The 17,257-nt window shown below is 40.3% G+C and overlaps 2 protein-coding genes across 2 annotated transcripts; one reads left to right on the top strand and one right to left on the bottom strand.

The window, feature by feature from the left end:
- Nucleotides 1–1,817: 1,817 nt before the first annotated feature.
- MONOS_3288 (uncharacterized protein) lies at nucleotides 1,818–2,548 on the top strand. The gene is made up of 3 exons (XM_067873276.1): nucleotides 1,818–2,144; nucleotides 2,258–2,297; nucleotides 2,350–2,548. Exons 1-3 carry the CDS (start codon nucleotides 1,827–1,829, stop codon nucleotides 2,376–2,378), a joined length of 387 nt encoding a protein of 128 aa, XP_067723003.1. The 5' UTR covers nucleotides 1,818–1,826; the 3' UTR covers nucleotides 2,379–2,548.
- Nucleotides 2,473–17,203, bottom strand: MONOS_3289 (putative dedicator of cytokinesis protein 6/7/8; the record flags this gene model as incomplete). Its single annotated transcript, XM_067873277.1, has 11 exons — nucleotides 2,473–2,982; nucleotides 3,191–3,947; nucleotides 4,229–4,327; nucleotides 4,471–4,560; nucleotides 4,832–5,459; nucleotides 5,656–5,792; nucleotides 6,299–8,556; nucleotides 9,067–16,403; nucleotides 16,543–16,631; nucleotides 16,682–16,957; nucleotides 17,015–17,203. 11 exons carry the CDS (start codon nucleotides 17,201–17,203, stop codon nucleotides 2,726–2,728), a joined length of 12,117 nt encoding a protein of 4,038 aa, XP_067723002.1. The 3' UTR covers nucleotides 2,473–2,725.
- Nucleotides 17,204–17,257: the final 54 nt, after the last annotated feature.

Here is a 17,257-nt window from a genome sequence, read left to right as displayed (position 1 = left end):
ACAGCTTGTATAAAATATACAAGCACAAATTCTCTGTGAACTAAGTGTTATTATTATCAAAATTATTGCATATCTTTTTGACTTTACATTTTTATTTATCATTTTTAGTGATTTTTAATTTATGTTTTTTCATGTTGAATGTGTATATTTTTTGTGTTATACATTATTTGCATTTTGCATTTTATATTATTAGTATGTTGATTATTTTATGCGAATATTTGATACCATCTTTATTTTAGAGAGCTTTTATTGAACATTTCATCATATCAATTTGAGGAAATTTCCATTTGATTTGTTTATTTTTATGTTAATGAGCAGAATTATTTATGCCATTAATGATAGTTATTATTATCCAACTTTTCGTTAGTTTTTATGTTTCTAGTTTTAATGAATTATTATTAGTTACAACATTTTTGATCTTTTCTTTCATTTTGCATTATTTTGCAAGAATGATTGATTAACAACGGATGACAATTGAAAATGCTTTATTTTTTGATTATGAAAGAAATCTGAATCAAAATTAAGATTTAAAAGGAGAATTTACAGATGCGAAGGTTTTGCTAAAGTTCTTATTTGCTTTTCTTATCTTAAAATATTTGTATTTTTATTCTTTCTCAAGTTTCCTTTAAAAGATGACAATAAGTTTTTTCATATGTTTGACTATATTTTCAAAAGTGGTTTCTCGAAAATGTCAATCTTGTTCAAGTTTTCCTCAACCAACACTATCTACCTCGTTGAATAGCTCACTTTGCAAACCACTTGCATCGTACGATGTTTGCATATGGAATGCATCCGAGCAGGAACAAAAATTTGCTGAAATTATTGAACTTTTTAACGATAAGCCTTATTCAAAAAATGCAAGCGACAAATGCAAAAATGCATTTCTTGCATATTCATGCGCAGTTTCATATCCATCTTGTTCAAAAGATCATTTGGAGTCTCTTGATACTTGCATGGACGTGTGCACGAATTTTTACACGGCATGCGGCTTTCCAATAGAAGACGGAACGGAAATTTGCTCTTCGATTCACCTCAACATTAGATCTTCATCTTTTGGAAGTAAAAGGACGAATCAGGGTTATTCTGACTGCACGTATACTGACGTGGACTTGCTTCCACCTGTTTCACCGCTCACAGCTTTGACTCAATCCAATTCCGCTCATCCTCAAGATCCAAATAAAAACCCCATTTCTCTTCCAAATAATGAGGCTCCTCCTTCAAATCCGTCTCATTCACAATCTTCTGCTTTCACTTCAAAAGCTCCTGTTATGTTTTGTATTTTTGCTTCTGCAATTCCAATCATTTCCTCAATTCTTTTTTAAGTTTTACAAGAAACTACATCCATTTTTTTATTATTTTCTCAAAAAATGATTATTTGCTACTGTATTCACTAACTCAGAATTGCATTTTCATAATTTGCAAAGAAATGAAAAGTTTTGACTTTTTTATTTTTGAAGTGATAATTTTTTCCCTTCAGTTAAAATTTGAAAATGCAATTAGCATCTTTATGCACTATATGAAAGCATTTAGTCACAATATAAAAATTTTTTCATAATATAAAAATTTTATCGAAAGGAGAATAACAATTGATAATTAATTGTTAATTTTTGATATTTTCGAAAATAAAAATACGAAAATCATATATCCACTCACATAAATAATTGTATTCTATTAACACGTCATAACAAGAAAAAGTAGTGATTAATTGGATTAAAAGACGAAAAATTTTGAATTAAAAAGAGTAAATTGATCAAATTGTTGTGATCTTAAAATTCTGCATTAAGGCATAAGATCATTATTCGATCGAAAAATACCCAACACACAAAATGTCAGAAGAACAAACTGTTCAACAACCCCCAGAACAAGAGAATATCCAAACTGAACAAGTTCCACAGCAATCATTTATACCTCAAGATATTCAAGAGCCCCAACCAATACCAAATCAGCAGCTTCTTCTTCCAACAATGTTCGGGCAATATTTTGTCACGCCAAAAACCTGCCAAGAGCTCATTGTTCAAATGCAAGAGGAAGAAAAATCTTTGCTTCGTCTGCAGCAACTAATTCAGAACCAATTGCACTCAATTCAACTTGAGGAAGCCCATTTAAGAAAAGTTAAACAACTTATTGAAGAATCACAAGTTAAGGTGAGCTTTTTCATTTTAATTTTGAACATCGGAAAAAATGATTTTATTTTGCATAACTTCACTTTTTATTTTCTTATTAACTGCTTCTGATTCTCAACCAAAAAATTATTTAGGCTCAACAAGCTCAAGCTCAGGGACAGAAACAAGCTGAAGGTATTTTTCATTTTTCTATGCATTCCATATTAACAATTAATATTCTTTTTAGATTCTACTGAAGTTAAAACCGAACAATAAATTTATTAATTTGAAAAGTGGTCATCACCACTATTTTTTGTTTTTTATAATTTTTTGTTTTGATCTTACGAATTGACGAAGTTATTCATTTCGCTTTGTCCCTTGAAAATCCAATTTATTTTAATGTTATTTTGAAGATTTAATTTAAAGCTAATAATATTGCATAGTGATATTCCAAAACCTTTTTTGAAAGAAAATGAAATAAATAATATTTTATATCGAGAAACTTAAAAATGAAATAAATAAGACCGAATCACAAGCAATAAACAAAAATCCGTCAATGCCAAGATAACATTGATGATAATGAGCAAATAACAGAAGTCGTGGTTCGTATAATCAAGAATTTATCAAGAAAGATAGTCCACATTTAGAAGTGGGCCAAGATCTCTTTTTGTTTCGTCCAGATATTTGTTGAATGAAGTTATGAGTGTCTGCAGCACCTCTCTGTTGTCTGATACTTCGCTGTATTTCTCCACACATTCAACACAAACCTCAAGGAAATCAGCAAAAGCATGCTTCAGCTCCTCCTTTTCTTGCGGAGTGGCTTTCGAATCAGGCGATTGTAGGAAGACTTGGTTGTACACCATCACTCCGCCATTCACCTCTGAAATTAATAAAAGATATTAATAAAAAGAATATCAATAAAAGCATTGAAAAAAATATCAATAAAGAGCAAATCAAATAAATAACAAAACAATCACATCAAATCATAATTTCATGTAAAATAAATAAATAAATAAATAAAATAAAATAAAATAAAATAAAAGAAAAGAAAAGAAAAGAAAAGAAAAGAAAATTAAAAATAAGCAAACGCGTAGTCAAAGCCCCGCGCAAGTGCGGCTCGAACGTGGAGAACACGAACGGCTCAGCGTCGAGATCAGCTCTCAACATGTCTTTTTTCGAGACAACATCCATTGCAGCCCGCTGGCAAGGCGTGAATATCTGCACTCTGCGCAGCTCAGTCAGAATCTGCTGGAACCAGAGGGAGTGCGGGAACGGGTGCTGGGTGTAGAGAGTGACACGCCGGAGATGGAGAGAATCGAAGGAGGCATTTGATGTCTTTCCCGAGGGGCTGAAGGGGGAGTCGTAGAAAAATGTGTCGATGTACATCTTATCTGGGTGGCGCCAAGAAGAAGAGGAAGAAGAAGAAGAGGAAGACTTTGAAGAAGAAGATGATAAAAACTTTGAGGAAGAAGAAGAAGAAGATGATGATGATGACATCTTTTCATGTTCCTTTGATTTTAAACTCAAACCAGCTGGTCTGACTGATCTCAAAAATATTGTTGGATTCTCCAGCTTCATTTCCATCACATTATCATCATCAAACGAGAAGTTAACATTGATTTGTTTGTTTGTTCCCTTCTTGAACATCCCCAGCAACCTGTCCTTCATCTTGTCCAGCATCATAAACTGATCCACTTTGAAGATGTACTGTTTGCCGTCGAATTCTCCAAAGCATTCGCCGCGGAAGACAACTTGATAGTATTTCCGTTCGAGGCGGGCGGAAGGAGGAGAAGAGGCGATGAGGGAGGCATCGTGGGAGAGAGAGGCATACAAGTTGGAGAGTTGCTGAGGATGAAGAGAGAGAGAGAGAGAGAGAGAGAGAGAGAGAGAGAGAGAGAGAGAGAGAGAGAGAGAGAGAGAGAGAGAGAGAGAGAGAGAGAGAGAGAGAGAGAGAGAGAGAATGTTATTTATTTTATTTTATTTATTTTATTTATTTATAAGTTCATTAATTCGAATAAACATATGCACATTCATGTGAATACAAATAAAATATAAATAAAAAAGAAAAAAATTTTTTTGATAATAATTTAAATGTGAAAAAAACACGAAGTAAATAAAAAGCAAACCGTTGGAGTGATTGTTGGCCGAGAGAGGATTTCATACAACTGATGAATTATTAACTCACTTTCGTATTGCTTAGCCTTCTCATACAAACCAGCAGCAATCTATTTGAAACATGGATTAAACGCACAAAATATTGAAATTACAAAAAGAAAGCATAAGAAAATGCAAAAAAAAAGGCAAATGAAAAAAAGTGATGTTATTGAAAATAATAAAATTTCTTAAAAAAAAAGGAAAAATTGTAAACTGTCAGCTGAGTCATCAAAGATTCCACAGTGAATAATTCGCTCTGTATTAAGATTTCGATCATTTCTGGCACAAAAATCATTTTGTATTCCTGTCAAAATGGAAAATAATTCAGAAAAAAAAAAAAAAAAAAAAAAAACAGAAAAAATATACAGAAGAAGAAGAAGAAAAAAAATGAAGTGTTGAGTTTGTTGGTTAAAATACGAAACGTCAAAAAAAATTTTTTTAACTAATTTTAATGGATGTTAAAATGAATACAAAATATTATTGCTCAAATAACATTCTTTCATTCAAACTCCCTTCCCATTTCTTATCTATATATATATATATATACAATAAAATTGCCTTCAAAAAACACATACTTTCTGTGTGATCATATCCCAATCAGGAAGTAACTGCTTAATGAGACTTCGCCAAGAGCAATCTGGACACACAAAACGACGTTTGTGATGGCCATTCTTGGACTTCCTTTTCATGTCATTTTCTTTCATGTCATTTTTATTCCTCAGCTGCCGCTTCTTTGTGAAATCAGAATCTGATGTTTCAGATGAGGAATAATCTGACAAGAAAGAGAAAAGAGAGGAAGAAGAAGAAGCAGATGATGATGATGATAAATACGAAATTTCTGAATGTAACGAATTTTTCTTTGTTTCATTGCGTTTCTTTCTGTCTCTTTCGATTTCCTCGTCTGTTTCTGAACCATCTCCCTCTTCTGACTCACTCAAAATTCCATCTGAATTCTTTCCTGTCAAATTTTCATTGTCCTTCTCCTTTCTTTCCTTTCTCTCTCTCATTTCTTTTATCTCTTTCTTCTCTTTCTTCATCGTTCCCTTCTGCTCCTCCATCTTGCTCAGCACTTCCATCACTTCGAGTATAAGCGCACATCTCATTGCCTGCACAGCTGCTGCCTCTTCCAAATAACTCCGCTCTTCCATCAGCCTGACGAGATTCTGCATCCACACAAGGCGGAGAGAGGGATTGAGTGAGAAACTAAATAGATAGAGATAGAGATAGAGAGAAAGAGAAAATAAAATGAGAAAGAGAAAAAGACAAAAATTATAAAAAATAAGATTTTTTTTTCAAAAAAGAAGATATTTGAAAGCAATCAAGTTAATAAAAAGATGTTCATTATAAAATAATCAAAAATTTAAAGAAATAAATAGAAAAATCGCAAATATTCCCAAACCTTTTTGATATTTTCCAGATGAGCGCTGCTTTCAAGTGGAGAGAATCGTCTGGAAGACGAAGAGTGGCACACGTGTCTGTCAATGTCTGCTTCAGCTGCTGAGTCAATGAAGCGACAGATGAGACAAAGGAGGAGGACTAAATGAAATGATGTTGGATAATAATAATTATTATAAAAATAAGAGAGGAAACAACAAAAGAAGAAAAAGAAGGAAAGATAAAAAGAAAGATAAAAAGAAAGATGAAGAGAAATGAAATATTTTACAATGAAGATAATAAAAAAATAAATGAATAAAAATAAATACAACATTGAAATAAACATGACATAAATGACACAAAAATTAAATATCCAAAAAATAAAAATAAAAATAAAAATAAAAATTAATCTATGGCCCGTATCTGTATTCCATTCAATTCTAAAGCAGAGAGAGAAGAATAATATAAAAATATTATTTCATATCATCTCTCTTATGAATGGGACTATTCAAGGCCAATAGAAACAGATAGAATTCTCTCCAAAAATAGATAAACACACACAATAAAAAATAAAATAAAATAAAAATAAAAACAAAAAATAAAACACTTCGCAAAACTCATTGAACAATCGATATTTTATCTCATTCATTCAAGAATCCCTCACATACATCTGAAAACAACATGTCTGACTGATAGTACACTTCCAAATTGATATCTTCCATTTCCTCATTCGTCTGCTCTGCTTTCATCTTCAGCTGTTTTCTGATGCTTCTCTTTCTCTCTTTTCTATTTAATCTCTTTTCACTTTCTTTATCTCCATATTTTTTTGGCACATTTCCTTTTTTCTCCTCTTCCTCCTCCTCTTCTTCTTTCCCTTCCTTCTTCTTCCCCTTCCCTTCCCTCTCCCCCCACACCCTCTCTTCCTCCTCCGCATACTTCTTCACCGTCACCAATGCCTCCACCAGCCTCTCTTCTTCTTCCTCACTTATCGAATTCAGCGAAGACACAGCCAGTATTGAGCATATGCTCATCCGCACAATACTCCCCGTCGCCTGATAGTTCAAGCAGAACAGCTGGTACAGCAACAGAGTTGCCTCTGCCCTCAAAACAGCAGAGACCGATGAGCAGCACCCGAACAACCGTGAAACAAGCACAGAACACAGCGGTGTGTGCTTCAGAAAGAGCAAACTGGGTGAATGGACGGAAAGCAAGCGGATGGTCGAGAAAAGAGGGGCAGCGCTGTCTTCGAACATGATGCGGCTCAGCAGGCGGAGGGAGAAATGCCAGAAGGAGTGGAACAGACAGACAGGGAGGGAGACGAAGGGGAGGAGAGGAGTTAAGTGATGATAGGAAGAAGAAGAAGAGGAGGAGGAGTAGGAGGATGAAGAGATATCTGAAGAAGATTGCATAGAAACTGAAGAAAACTGCGCTCCTTCTTTTGTTTCCTCATTGTTCTGTTCATTGTTATTCCACTTCTCTTTCCCACTTCTTCCTTTTCCTTCTTCTTCCTTCTCTTCCTTCTCCTCTTCTTCTTCTCCCTCTCCTCTCTCCATCTCCGACAGTTTCCCCAACAGCACAGGAGCCGGCACATAACCTGCAATCTGTCTGTGATCCCTTCCAGCTGAATAGCCAGGCGTGCAAAGAGGAGCAAAAGGCTGCTGATCGAAAGAAGAAAGCGGTCGGCCATCATTAGCGTAGAAGAGTGACTCGAAGAGAGAAGGAGAAAGAGCAAGAGAAATTGCCTCGTTCAGAAGAGAAATGACGATTTGCTCGATCAAATTGCCGATGCAGCGGCTGCGGCTGGAGAGCTGGGAGCGCTTGGAGAGGAGGGAGGGGGTGAGAGAAGAAGAAGAAGAAGAGGAAGAAGAAGAAATAGCATTGCGTGATTGAGAAGGCTGTTTGTGGGTGATGCGGATGGTTGAACGAGATCCGGATTCATCATTCATTTTGGTTCCTTTTTTGGATTGGGCAGATGATAAAGTCGAAGAAGAGGGAGAGGAAGAAGAAGAAGAGGACGAATTTGAGTTCTGTGAAGATGAGTCTATTGATGGAGGCATTGCAGTTGGCTGTGATGAACCAGACGTGATAGCAAGTGGAGATATAGTCGACAAATGAGCAGAAGAGGAAGAAGATGGCGATAATGACAATGAAGAAGAAGAAGAAGAATAAGAAGAAGATAAAGAAGAAGAACCTATTGTATTCATTCCGCTTCCTCCTCCTCCTCCTCCTCCACTCCCCAACCCTCCCGTGCTGACACTTGCTCTTCTCACATGGCTGTTCTTCGTCTGCATCAGCATTTCAGTCTCAAACACATCGCCAATCAACGTGTCAGTTCTGGGAAGAGGAGCTGGAGGAGGTTTGTTGTGGAAATAAGAAGAAGAAGAGGAGGAGGAAGATAAAGAGGAAGAGGAAGAGGAAGAAGAAGAAGAATACGAATGAGACGGATTCAGAAGCAAAGAGCTTTGAGGAGAAAAGAGGTTGAAAGAGGAAGGTATGGGAGAAGAGGAAAGGAGGTCAGAATTTGAGAAGGAGCGGTAGATGGTGAGGACGGTGAGGCAGCGGAAGCAGAGGGAGAGGAAGAGAAGGAGAGATTCGATGCGGAAGTAGCAGAGGGGGAAGAGGAGAGAAGAAAGGGCAGAGGAAGAAGAGGAAGAGGAAGAAGAAGAAGATGATGAAGGAGAGGAAGAAGGAGAGGAAGAAGAAATGGATGATTGATATGAAGAGGAAGTGCTGGCGGAAGAAGACAAAGAAGAACAGCCGGAAAGATTTTTGGAGTTTAAATGAGAAGAATAAGATGACTTCAGAGAGGAAACAAGAGTGGAAGGAGCAAAAGAGGAAGAAGAAGAGGCAGAAGAAGAAGAAGATGGGGAAGAAGAGGAGGAAGATGAAGAAGAACCAGAAGAAGAAGAAGAAGAACTATAAGCAACTGATGAATCACAAGATATAAACTCAGAGATATCAACTGATTGGAGAGGAGCCGAAGACAAAGGAACTAAGCCAGGTTCAACCAGCCAGGCGCGGAGGGTGGAAATTGGAGCGTTTTTGAGGAGCCAAAGAACAGAGACGAGGATTTCAGTGATGGCAGTGGAAGAAGAGGAGGAAAGAGAAGAGAAGGGAGAAGAGGACGAGGAAGAAGAAACAGAAGAAGAAGAAGAAGAAGAAGAGGAAGGAGAAGGAGAAGGAGAAATTTTGGAGAGGAAGAAAAGTTTGAGGACAGAGCTGATGTTGTTGAGGGTGGTGGCGACGAAGAGGAAGAGCTCATGTGCCACAAGAGAGCGAAGGGTGAATGGAGTGGAGAGAGAAAGAGAAGAGATTAAGGAAGAAGGAGAAGAAGGAGGAGGAGGAGGAGAAGAAGAGGAGGAGGAAGAGGAAGAAGAAGTGAAATGAGAAAGAGAAGAAGAGACAAGTGAATGTACAGCATTATCAATAGATTTACTGGAAGAAGAAGAAAAGGAAGAAGAAGAAGAAGAAGAAGAGAAGGAAGAAGAAGAAGAAGAAGAATTAGAATTAGAATCATATTTCTCCGTCCAGTTATTCGTTGCGGCCTGGAGAAGAATCTCATTTCCGTCTTCATCCACCGCTCTGTCTCCGTTTTCCTTGAGCCATTCGTCCACAGTCAAGTTGTCATCAGCGCTGCAGTCGATGCGAAGAAGGATGTCGCGAAGGAGATGGAACGGGCGGAGGAGGACGAAGTTGCGGATGAATGTGGAGTGCATCTGCTTCACGTCGACACGCACACGACGGAGAGGGAAGGAGGAAGAGGAAGAGGAAGAGGAAGGAGAATAAGAAGAAGAAGAGAGAGAAAGAGAAGAAGAAGAAGATGTGGATGATAATGTTGATGTGTTTAAAGAAGAAGAAGAAGAAGAGGAAGAAGAAAGAGGAGGAGGAGGAGGATGGGAATAAGTGCTTGCAAATGAAGCATCAGAAGGAGTGAAAGCCAAAACATTGCTTTTTCTCACTAACCTCATTGAAGATCTCTTAGAAGATTGAGAAAGATTATTACTATTATTATTATTATTTGTGTTAATGTTTGCGTTTGATGGAGAAAGCTTAGGAGGAGGAGGAGGAAGAAGAACGGGTGTGGACTTGTTGAGCTTGAGAGGGGAACGAGAAGAAGAAGGAGAGGAGGAAGAGGAAGAAGAAGAAGAAGAAGATGATGATGATAAAGAAGGAAATGATGAGGAGGAAGTGAGAGAAAGAGAAGGAGGAGGACGTTTTGGAGTGGAAGGAGGAGAAGAAGAAGGAGAATGAGAAGGAGAGGAAGAAGAAGAAGAAGATGATGAAGTTGAAGTTGAAGTGGAAGTGGAAGAAGAAGAAGAAGAAGAAGAAGAAGAAGAAGAAGAAGCATTTTGAGGTGTAGAAGGCTCTCTTGTTTCTTGTTGAGAGGAAGAATGAATAAGAGAAGAAGGAGAAGAAGAGGAAGAGGAAGAGGAAGTTGAATTACCATTGATGTTGTGAATGTTAGCAGGAGAGGAAGAAAAAGAGGAAGAGGAAGAAGAATCAGATGAGGAGGAAGAAGAATAAGAGGAAGAGGGAGAAGGAGAAGGAGAAGAAGATTGAGGAGTGGATAAAGAATGCATAGCTTCAAAACGAGCTCTGATGGCAGCTACGCCTGTCAGAGGAGTGGAAGGTGATGGTTGAGATGAAGGAGAAGAGGAAGAAGAGGAAGAAGAAGAAGAAGAAGATGTATTTGAAGGAGAAGAGAAGGAGGAAGAAGAAAGAGCAGCAGCAGCAGTAGAAGAAGAAGAAGAAGAAAGAGAAGAGGATAAGGAGGAAGAAGAAGAATAGGAAGGTATTTCTTTCTGTTCAACCACTTTCAAAGGCTGAGGGACTTCAGAATTAGTTTCAGTTGAATTGGAAGATTCAGAAGATGAAGATTCAGAAAAGGAAGAAGCTGAATAAGTTGAAGAAGAAGAAGAAGAAGAAGAAGAAGGAGAAGGAGAAGGAGAAGAAGAAGGCGCAGAAGAAGGAGGAGGAGAAGAAGCAACATTATCATTTGAACTTATCTTCTCTTCATTAATATTCTTATTGCTGTTATTATTATTATTATTATTATTATTATTTGTTTGCTCTTCATCCGTCTGCTGGTGAGGGAGATGTCTGAAGGAAGCAGGAAGAGTTTGTGTGCCTTGGATGGATGAGGGAAGAGAAGGTGGATGTGATGATGAAGATGATGATGATGAAGGAGAGGAAGAAGATGATGAAGGAGAGGAATAAGGAGGAGGAGAAGAAGAAGGGGAAGAAGAGGAAGATGAAAAAGAAGAAGGAGCTTGGTTATTATCATAAGAAGGCATAGCAGAATTATTTGACGAAGAAGTGACAGAAGAAGAAGAATTAGAAGAAGGAGAAAGAGAAGAAGGAGAAGAAGCAGTACAAGAAGTGGAGAATGAGCCGTATATTCCCAGCGAAAGAGCAGCACACTCCCAAACAGAGAGAACGAAGATGTGAATGATCGACCGCTCTGAAGAAGGCATCCAGGGGAGAACGCTGCACGACACAGGAGAGGAGAAAGAGGAAGAGGAAGAGGAAGAGGAAGAAGAAGAAGAAGGAGAAGAAGAAGGAGAAGAAGAAGGAGAAGAAGAAGAAGAAGAAGGAGAAGAAGAAGAAATAGTTTTTAACGATCCTTCATGACTTGTTGAATATTTGGCATTTTCTTCATTTTCACTGCAACTCATCAACATTTTCCCTTCTTTCTTTTCTTTTTCTCCTCTTTCTCCTCTTTCTCTTCTCCCTTCCCCTCGCAACAGCTGCCTCCAAACGGGAGAAAACAAAACAACAAGACTGTTCCAGCTGTTATGCGATGTTATCACCCGCAAAAACTCCATCTTCATCATCCACATCGCTTTGAACAGCAGAGGAACATCTGAATGGAGGGAGAACATGAACGAGAAGATGATTTGTGCGATCTGTCCCCTGTCGCCAATGACAAACAAGTCGCAAAGGAAAAGAGCGAACGAGCGGATGAAGGAAATGACGGCGCTGGATTGCGCTTCGCGAAGGGAGGAGGTTTCGGGATCTGAAGAAGAAGAAGAAGAGAAGGAGGAGGAAGAAGAGGAAGAGGAAGAAGAAGATGATGAATTGGAAGAGAAAAGAAGAGAAGAAAGAAAAGAACCAGAAGAATTCGAATTAGAAGAAGAAGAAGAAGCAGAAAGCAGAGCATCGCTTTCAACAATGCTGTTGAGGACGGTGAAGATGTAAGTGGAGGAGAACGAGGCGAAGGACAAGAGAACTTTGTAGAAGGAAGATGGGATGATGAGCTTGCGGAAGGGAAATGAATTGGATTGGGCTGAGCTGTTATCACGATGAGAGGAAGAGAAGCGAGAAAGAAGGAGAAAGGGAAAGGAAGAAGAAGAAGAAGAAGAAGAAGAAGGGGAGGAGGAGGAGGAAGAAGAAGAAGAATTTTGTGTTAGAGTAATACCAAGATTTCGATAAGCGTCCATCAGAAGAGATTTGTAAGTGATGCGGAAGAAGAACCAGGAGAAGATGAAATGAGTAAGGTCGAAATTGGATGAGGGGGGAGAAGAAACAGAAGAAGAAGAAGAAGAAGAGGAAGAAGAAGAAGAAGAGGCATAAGAACGAAGAGGACGAGGGGCGGAGAGGCGTGTGGAGGAAGAGAGACGAGAAGAAGGAGAAGGAGAAGAAGAAAGATAAGAAGAAGAAGAAGAATAAAATGAAGAATTCTTATTAAATTTAGCATAATCATCGCCATTACTGCATAATCCATAACCTTCTTCAAGCTCCTCTTTGCTCATCTCCATCTGCGCTGCCATAAACCTCATCCAGCTCTCCAGCACAAACAAGTGATTCACAATGCGAACTCCATCGTTTTGGTACTGGTTGTCAAAGAAATAGTCCAGAAACATCAAAAGAGCTGGATTCTTCTCTGTTTTGTTGGTGAAGATGTTCTCATTGAGAAGACGGGTGAATTTCATGATTGTGGGGGAAGGCTGCTCAAGGGAAAGATATTTGGATGAGGAGGAGGAAGAAGAAGAAGGAGATGAAGAAGAAGATAATGAGGAAGAAGAGGAAGGAGAGGTGGAAGTCAATTGAGAAAAATCTGATCCAACAGAAGAATTTCCAATCATTCCAGAAGAAGAAGCAGCAAAAGAAGAAGATGATGATGATGAACCAGGGGAAGACAAAGCAAACGACTTTATATCTCTTCTTGTGAGTGTTGTGTCACTAAACGACGTCTTCCTCCTCTCTCTTCTGTCTCCTTCCTCTCCTCCTCCCATTCCTCCTCCTCCTCCTTCTCCTGCTTCTTCCTCTTCTCTTCCTTCTTTCCCCTCTTTCCCCTCCTTCCCTTCTTTCCCTCCCTTCAGCGCCTTCCTCGCATTCTCCTCTGCCGCCAGCAGCATCGCCAGCCTGTGTTCCTGTGCGCTTTCTGCCTTCGCCACAAACAAAACCGCCGACGCAAACGCCGTCTGCCTCACTTTCGCATCTGGGTGAGCTATTCCTCTGCATAACACCCTCAGAACAACAGAGAAAAACAGCTGTACTTGCGTTTCTCGGCAGGTATCAAGCACAGCCAGGCCTTTGAGCCAGAGAAGGGAAGAGGCGGAGTGGAGGGGGAGGGAGGAGCAGAGGGAGAGGAAGTGGCGGAGTGGGTGGTTGATGGGGAAGACGGAGGAGATGAGGCGGTGCTGGATGGAGAAGGAGAGGCTCGACTTGATGGTGGGGGAGGAGGAGGAGGAGGAAGAGGAAGAGGAAGAGGATGATGAAATTGGATTGTTTGAAGAAGATCTTTGAGACATATCAGTGAGTTCAGTGACATTAGATCCATAAGAAGAATTAGGAGAAGAAAAAGAAGAAGAAGCACTGGAAGTGCGAAGAGGGGAGCGCTGTTGATGAGCAGGAGGAGAAAGAGAAGGTGTGACAGAAGGAGAAAGAGCTCTGGGGGTGGAGACAGCTGATGAATGAGCAGAGGGATGAGGAGAGGAGGTGGGGGAGGTTGAGGTCGAGGCTGAATTAGAGTTGGAGGAAGAAAATGATTGAGATGTGTTAAAAGAGGAAGAGGAAGAAGAAGAAGAAGAAGAAGAAGACAGAAAGAGAGGAAGATAATTGTTTGGCAATGAAGACACCAGTTTCAGTGCGTGAGTGTCGTGATCGAATAACCCCGCGGAGAAATTCAGGGGCAGACAAGAATAAGCCAACAGCACTTTCTGTGGCTGGCTGTTCTTTTTTGTGTGTTTGCACTCCAAATGGAAGAACGTGAATAGCACATGGTACATCTTCCTATTCTTCGGCCTCGTGAGTGAATTCGCTGCTGATTCATTCATTTGCTGCCATCCTCCACTTCCTCCTCCTCTTTCTCCTCCTCCTCCCATCTGATTATTCACCACATTCGGAATACAGCCCTGCCCTGTTTCTTCGTCGCTCCAGTCCAATCCATTGAGCGGCAGGCGTATTTTGATCTCGTCGCCAAAAGTAGGAGGATGCGAGTGATATTGCATGGTGCATCTGTACACAGAGATATACTCAGGGCCATTGTCGTCTGTTGTGTTGAATATAATTGGCAGCCCTGGTTCTGAGGGTGACTTGTCGTTGTCTTTCACTCGCACTTCAAGAACGATGTTGCGTGTGGAGTGAGGCAGAGATAAAGGGGAAAAATTGACTGATTGAGGGTAGAGGTAGAGGAGATGGCAGAGAGAGAGGCGAGGTGATATGTCGAGGGCGGGGGAGGAGAAGGGGAGGACGGCGCGGGCATCGGGGGGGATACGAGAAGAAGAAGAAGAAGAAGAAGAAGAAGAAGAAGAGGAGGAGGAGGAGGAGGAGGAAGATTGAGAAAGAGAAGAAGAGGAAGAGGAAGAAGAGGAAGGAAGAGAAGAAAGAGAAGAAGAATTTTGGAGACGAGCAGTGGGGATTGGGGGAGGGCGATGAGGAGGAGGTCTTTTGGGGATGGGTGGAGGAAGACGTCTGATGCCATGTGAAGCAGACAGAAGATCAGAAGAAGAAGAAGAAGAAAGAGAAAGAGGAGAAGAGGAAGAAGGAGAAGAGGAAGAAGAAGCAAAAGAAGAAGGAACAAAACTTCCGCTGTTATTCACCCTGGCCAATTGAGAAGGGCGGAGTGTGGCGTAAATGCTGACACTGTTCAATTCTTGTTTGAGTGAAGAAGAAGAAGAAGAAGAAGATGATGATGATGATGATAGAGAAGAAGGTTTCAGAGTGGAAGAGGAAAATGATTGCGGTTGAGAAGGGGTGGGTTGAGAAGAAGAAGCAGAAGCAGCAGCAGAAGAAGAAGAAGAAGAAGAGGCAGTGAGTGAGATAGATAACCTGCTTAGGTTATTGTCCCTTTGAGAAGAAAGAGGGGAAGAAGAAGAGGAAAGAGAAAGAGGAAGAGAAGAAGAAGAAGAACCTCCACCAGCCGCCTGTTTTGAGATTGGCAAGTCGCGCATTGCCGGTAAAAACGGGCAGTTCATTGAATTGAAGCAGTACGGGATTTGAGCATTCTTGTGGATGGTCACCTCCATCTGGAGATTGAATGGAATGTCATTAGCTGACTGAATCATCTTCAGCGTGTTCGAATCGATCATCTTCACCACATCGCCGTCTGTGTGTGAGTTGCTGCATCTTCTGAGGGAAGAGGCAGTGAGCACGAATGGCGAGTCAAACACGGGGGAATGAGGAGAACACGGGCGGAGGAGGAGGCCAGCTTCGATGTCGCTGAGAGGGGTGGAGGAGATAAGGCCGATGAGACGGGAGGCAGAGCGGGTTTCGGTGGAAGGGAAGGAGGAAGAGGAGAAAGAGAAGGAAGAAGAAGAGAAGGGAGAGGAAGAAGAGGATGATGAAAAAGAGGAGGAAGAGGAAGAGGAAGAGGAAGAGGAAGAGGTGGAGGAAGAGGTGGAGGAAGAGGTGGATGAAGAGGTGGATGAAGATGAATAAGGTGCTGTCATTGAAGATGCTCTTTCGAATGGAGAGAAGCTGTCTTGTCCATTTTCTGTCTCATTCTTCACATTTTTATCAGCCAAGTTACCAGAAAACTGAGAAGAAGAAGAAGAAGAAGAAGAAGAAGAAGAATTAGTTAACCATCCTTTCCCCTTTCCTCTATAACTACTGCCTCCTCCTCCTCCTCCTCCTCCTCCATCATATACATCATCATCATCATCATCATCGCTATTCGCCAAATCCACCAGTTCTGAAGCCTCATCCTCTCCCAACTCTTCCCTCATCCACTTCCCCCTCACATCATACACCCCGCACGACCACAACCCGAAGTTCTGTCTGTAGTCCTTGAAGAAGCTCACCCGTGTCCTGTGCTCCGCCTTCAGCTTTTCCGAGCGGATGGGGTCGGCTTTGATGAGCATCTGGTCTTTGGCGTTGATCAAATACGCGTCGTACCCTTCGTCTGTGGATGGGGTGAGGATCTTTCGGCATCTTAACACCAAACACACTCTTTTCGCAGTGTCTGTGTCCACAGTGAAGACAGCACACTTTGTCCGCGTCGCGTTTTTGCAGGCAGAGTCGGGCGAAGCGGCGGAGTTGCATGGGCGGGCGGTTGATTGGGGAGAAGATAAAAAGCCTTCAGATGGATTGCGCTGGTGGGAGAGGCTTAAAGGGGAAGGAGAGGGCTGGAACTGCACCAGACATGCTGGCTGGATGCGGAGTGCTTCTTCCATCTCGGGCGAGTTGATGGAGAAGTGCCACTCTTCAGATATTTTGATCCGCCGCTCCACATCAAAAAGACAGAGAGAAAAGAAGAAGGGCTCTATTTCAGTTGGGGCGGTGGGGAATGAAAAACTCAGAGGGCGGATGGTGAAGGTTAATGCATGAAAACTATCACGCATAAATTATCATTTTTTTCGATGAATGAAAAGATATATTCGTTTTAATAATTTAATTTTCCCAATTGTTTCAGAGAATGAGAAAGAAAAAATAGTCAAAAAATAAAAGTTCTAATTATTGAAAAACATACGGATAAGTTCGTGGCTGCTGACATCGCTGAGTTCTGTGAATGCTTGGAGGTGGACATTCAAACATATTTTTTGCTAACTGAAATGCAGTCTAAATAATATTGTTTTTTTAAAGATATCGAAAGAACGTATAGAACACACAGGAACAAGACTTTCTTCGCACATAATTCCATCGACATATGCATGCGCAATTTCCGAACCTTTGTCAGCATAATTTTGACGTTGAATACTTAGCTCTTTTACAAATTTTGTTGAAAAAGTTAATTCTTGTTTGTGAAGCTGAGGCCTTTCAATTGTGTGGTATTTATCATTTGGACGGAAGATATCTCGGATATCATATATCATTTGATCTGATTCGAAAAACGAGCGAAATTCCACAAATATTGGAGAAATTTCTTGAGGCAAAGAGTCAAAGCCCTTTTCAATTTTAAACATAAATCTTTGAAAATAAATTGTAATTAAAGATCCGCATACGGTCCATGGAGGTGGTTGATTGCGTTGACGCCCAGTTGACTGAACAACTCTTACCATTTTGGATGTCCAAGATTGAATAGCGCGTCCTGACACAAATGGAGATTCATTTTCAAATTCAAGCTGTTTCCTTGGAAATTCAGAATAAATAGCCCTCCAAAATAATTGGCTAATGTAAGGTTCCCGAATCATGCACGAGTTTTCAAAAAGAAGAGAGATTGTAAAAAATATAATGGGACAAATAAT

Source organism: Monocercomonoides exilis (assembly GCF_001643675.1).
Source record: "Monocercomonoides exilis strain PA203 chromosome Unknown scaffold39-1025343, whole genome shotgun sequence".
Taxonomy (NCBI): Eukaryota; Preaxostyla; order Oxymonadida; family Polymastigidae; genus Monocercomonoides; species Monocercomonoides exilis.
This window is presented reverse-complemented; position numbering and strand designations above follow the sequence as displayed.